At 45.7% G+C, this 4,531-nt stretch overlaps 1 protein-coding gene across 1 annotated transcript; it reads right to left on the bottom strand.

Moving 5' to 3' along the window:
- Positions 1–3,192: 3,192 nt before the first annotated feature.
- Positions 3,193–3,687, bottom strand: LOC121760488 (nuclear transcription factor Y subunit B-9-like). Its single transcript, XM_042156147.1, has one exon. It carries the CDS (start codon positions 3,685–3,687, stop codon positions 3,193–3,195), a length of 495 nt encoding a protein of 164 aa, XP_042012081.1.
- Positions 3,688–4,531: the final 844 nt, after the last annotated feature.

The raw sequence follows: 4,531 nt of genomic DNA, 5'->3' as shown, positions 1-4,531 counted from the left end.
CGACGGACACGAGGTAACCTACTCACTTCGGTTCCTATTCCCCACTACTAATAATGAAGCCGAGTACGAAGCCCTCCTGGCCGGACTCCAGTTAGCGCAAAGTCTGCTCGTCAAATCTCTCAAAGTCCATTGTGATTCACAAGTCATAGTAAATCACATGTTGGGTACAAGTGAAGCTCGTGACGAGAGAATGAAGGAGTATTTGGACAAAGCGCAAAGCATCAGCCAAAGTTTCTCCTATTTTCGGATAATCCGCATTCCCAGAGCGGAAAATAGCCGAGCAGATACCTTAAGTAAGTTGGCCTCAGATCCGAGCTCAAAGGCGGAAGAATTAATGCATCGAAGCATTGATGAAGCCGAGGTACATTCAGTATCCAGCTCGCCGAACTGGATGACGCCGATCTTGCAGTATCTGGATCAAGGACAATTGCCCGAGGATAGGAGAGAAGCTCGGAAGATCACGTGCCGAGCACTTCGGTACGAACTTCATGAAGGAGTCCTCTTTAGAAAGTCTTACCTCCAGCCATTATTGCGGTGCGTAGGACCAGAAGAGACGGACTACATCCTCAGAGAAGTTCATGAAGGATCGTGCGGTAGCCACATCGGAGCCAGAGCTTTAGCTAAAAAAGTTCTGAGATGGGGATATTATTGGCCAACCTTGGTACAAGAAGCAGTGCAGCTCGTCAAGACCTGCCCGAAGTGCCAAATCCATGCAAATATCCCAAAGATGCCGCAGACCGATCTATCCACTATGCAGAGCCCTTGGCCTTTCATGCAATGGGGCATAGACATAGTGGGACCACTTCCTCAAGCTCCTCGGCAAATGAAATTCCTAATCGTTGCCGTGGACTACTTTACGAAGTGGGTGGAAGCTGAACCATTAGCTACGATAACGAGCTCGAAGGCATTGGATTTCGTCTGGAAGAACATAGTGTGCCGATTCGGCATACCCCACATCCTCATCTCGGATAACGGGACTCAGTTCACCGACAAGACGTTCAAGAATTGGTGCCAAGAGCTGAATATTCAACAGCGGTTCACTTCGGTCTCTCATCCACAAGCAAACGGACAAACGGAGGTAACAAATCGTATCCTGGTGAAAGGGTTAAAAGCTCGGTTAGAACAAGCCAAAGGACAATGGGTAGAAAATCTCCCTCAAGTCCTATGGTCCTACCGAACTACACCCACAATCTCCAACGGTGAAACTCCGTACAGTCTGGTGTACGGCACTGAAGCCGTAATTCCGGTGGAGATCGGCGTACCCAGTCCCCGAACTCTAAATTTCTCCTCAGAAATGAATGACGACGGACTGAGAGCCGAGCTAGATCTTGCCGAAGAAAAAAGAGAATTGGCATGCATAAAAGCAGCCAAGTACAAGGAGCAAGTAGCCCGGTATTACAACCAAAGGGTGAAGAAGCTGCAATTTCAAGTGGGAGATCTCGTCTTGAGAAACAACGAAGTAAGCCGAGCAGAAAAGCTGGGCAAGCTCGAACCCACATGGGAAGGTCCGTATCGGGTGTCAGAAGTCCTCGGCAAAGGGTCTTACAAATTGGCTCACATGTCAGGAGAACAGGTACCCCGAACATGGCACATTTCCAACCTCAAAAAGTTCCATTTGTAAGAGACAGTCCGGTCAGTCAGTCTTGAGTCCTGTTCGGTCAATGTGCTTTCTTTGGTTTGCTTGGTCTTTTATTTGTCTCTGTGCGTTTTGTCTGTGTGTTTTGTCTCTCTGTGCGTGTCGTCTCTTACAAATGTTATTGAGGTATCTTGTTCTTCGAAGGCTGATCCCCTTCTTAGAACATATACAAGCCCACGATTGTGTGTCAAAGCTTCTACAGAAGATACAAGACCACAATTCAGCTTAAACAAGCAGTTCGTCTGAAACGAGCTGCAACAAGCCCACGATTGTGTGTCAAAGCTTCTACAGAAGATACAAGACCACAATTCAGCTTAAACAAGCAGTTCGTCTGAAACGAGCTGCAATAAGCCAACGATTGTGAAGTCCAAGCTTCTAAAGAGGATACAAGACCACAATTCGGCTTAAAAATCAAGCACTTCGTCTGAAACGAACTGCAACAAAAGTCCGATTCTCGCGATAAAACTTGCCTGAATTAGGACAAGGGAAAGTCCGATCCACGCGATAAAACTCGCCGAATTAGGACAAGGGAAAGTCCGATCCCCAAATTAGGACAACGGAAAGTCCGATCCGAGCGATAAAACTCGCCAAATTAGGACACAAGCTTAGTCCGGTCAAAGATGTTTATTTCATCAGACCAAAGACGAGTCCGGTCAAAGATGTTTATTTCATCAGGCCGAAGACGAGTCCGGTCAAAGATGTTTATTTCATCAAGACCAAGGACCAAGTCTGGTCAAAGAAGAGTTCACTTCATAAGACCGAGGACAAACATCAACTTACCCCGTACCATTATCCAGGATGCCGAAGTGATTCACTTCGCTCTTCGGGGGGGGTAGTGATGGAGTACGTACTAAACAAGCCAGCACAAAGCCCGAGAAAGAGTATTAGTTCGGCATGACCAAAGAGTTCGGCTAAGAGTTCAGTTCGGCACAACCAAAGAGTTCGGCCTCAGCCTACAGCTCGGTAAAAGCCAACCAATCAAGCTCTGCCCTCAGGTCGGCATCAAGCTCTACTCTCAGCATCGGCAAAAGCTGCTCGGCAATACCGAACTGGGAGACACGATCTATCTAGTGGTGGACCCATGCAGGCTCTCAGTTCTCCACGACATCCACGACATAATTACTGATGATGTAAGCCACCGCCTAATTAGTGGCCATGCAGGATCTCATGACCTCCGTGACCTCCACGACTTAGGGTGGTGATGCAAGCCACGATCTCAGTTCTATATATAAACGGAACTTAGATCCGATAGAGGAATCATCAACTCTAGAGAGAAAATATCATATAGCAAGCTTGTATTTGTAAGCTGTAGAAAACAGATCAAGCAATACAACTCTGCTCTCTTTTCTTCCCGTGGACGTAGATTTACCTCAGTAAATCGAACCACGTAAATCTCTGTGTTGTGATCTCTACTTTCCTGCATTTACTGCCACCAAAAATTCGCGGATTCATCAATAATAGTATAATTCGAAATAAAAAACTCTGGTATCATCAAACAAGAAGAAAAACATGTCTAGAAAAGCAGATTAATGATGTTGAACATTGCTCGTACCATTTCACTTAAAAGGATCAAACTGCTCTCCTCCACCACCACCTCCGCGATACGGCCCCACAAAGTAATCCCTCATCTGCGGCATCTCCAAATAGTTGGCGACGTCAACAGCGGGCGGCGAGGGCACATAGCCATCCACCGCGGGCAAGCGAGCCATTTGAGGAGGAGGCGGCAGCGGCTGGTGCGTGGCCTGGCGTGGCGGGGGGCAGCAGTCTTGTTGGGCGCGGTGTTTGTTTATGAAGACAGTGAGGGGCTCGACGTAGTTGCCGAAGCCGAGTCCCTCCATGGCTGCAACGACGTCGTTTGGGGTGACCGTGCGGCGGTACTCGCGGTGGCATCGCTCGTTGGCTTCGTTGGTGATGAAGGAGATGAATTCCGAGACGCATTCTTGGATCGTCTCCTTGGCGTCGTCCGCGACCTTTGCGTGGTCGGGGAGGACGCAACGCATGATGCGCGTCAGGGTCGCGATCGGCATGTATTGATCGGGATCACGCTTCATATCTGCATCTGCATAAAACAAAAAGATTTGCTATATTTTTATTTATTCAAAGTTATAGAGAAAATAACAAATTTAGTTTTGATATTAGTAATTTGTATGATGTCAGTAATAGATTTTAAAGTATCTGAATCAATACACAAATATTCACTCTCTCCTGACATACTTTCCTTTTTGATATCCCACACCTTGAATATAGAAATATCACTCTCTTACTTTATTTTTTCTACTTTACTCACAAAATAACACTATATAAAATTTCGTGCCGAATTAGAAATGTTCTACTTAGAGTGAGACCGGAGTAAAACGTAACCAATAATGTTATTGTGGAGAAGACAAAACGTTGCTTACATAACATATATGTATGTTTTGAAAGGGGTCGCACTATAATAAAACTAATTTCCAATATAGAACTTAGAACTTGCATATACTCCCTCTGTCTTCCAATATGTGTCTCACTTTAACCCGATATGGGTTTTAAAAATATGTAATAAAAATGGGTTGCCAAAGTTAGTAGAATGTATGACGTACTTTTATAATAAAATGTGAGTGAGAATTGGTTGATAGATTATGGAGTCTGTTAAATTCTCTAAATTCTGTCCCACATCGACTTGGTGAAGATCTCATCTAATCTATATAAGCGTGGATAACCCTCCCCTTATGAGGCCTTTTAAGGGGTGAGTGTCTCATTTCTAATATGGTATCAGAGCAGGCCCAAGTCGATGATGGTTTTCTCTTTATCTCTTATCTACCTCACGAGTGGAAGACCGATGTCCTTTCCGGCCCACATCGATGATGGTTTCTCTTGCATTGCCTACCCACGTGATGGAAGACCGATGTCCTTTCC

This window comes from Salvia splendens, chromosome 13 (genome assembly GCF_004379255.2).
Source record: "Salvia splendens isolate huo1 chromosome 13, SspV2, whole genome shotgun sequence".
NCBI lineage: Eukaryota > Viridiplantae > Streptophyta > Magnoliopsida > Lamiales > Lamiaceae > Salvia > Salvia splendens.
The sequence above is the reverse complement of the archived record's forward strand: the minus strand, read 5'-3'. Positions and strand labels throughout refer to the sequence as shown.

Coding starts and splice junctions, on each gene's coding strand:
- LOC121760488 (XM_042156147.1), bottom strand. CDS start 3,687: ATGAAGCGTGATCCCGATCAATACATGCCGATCGCGACCCTGACGCGC.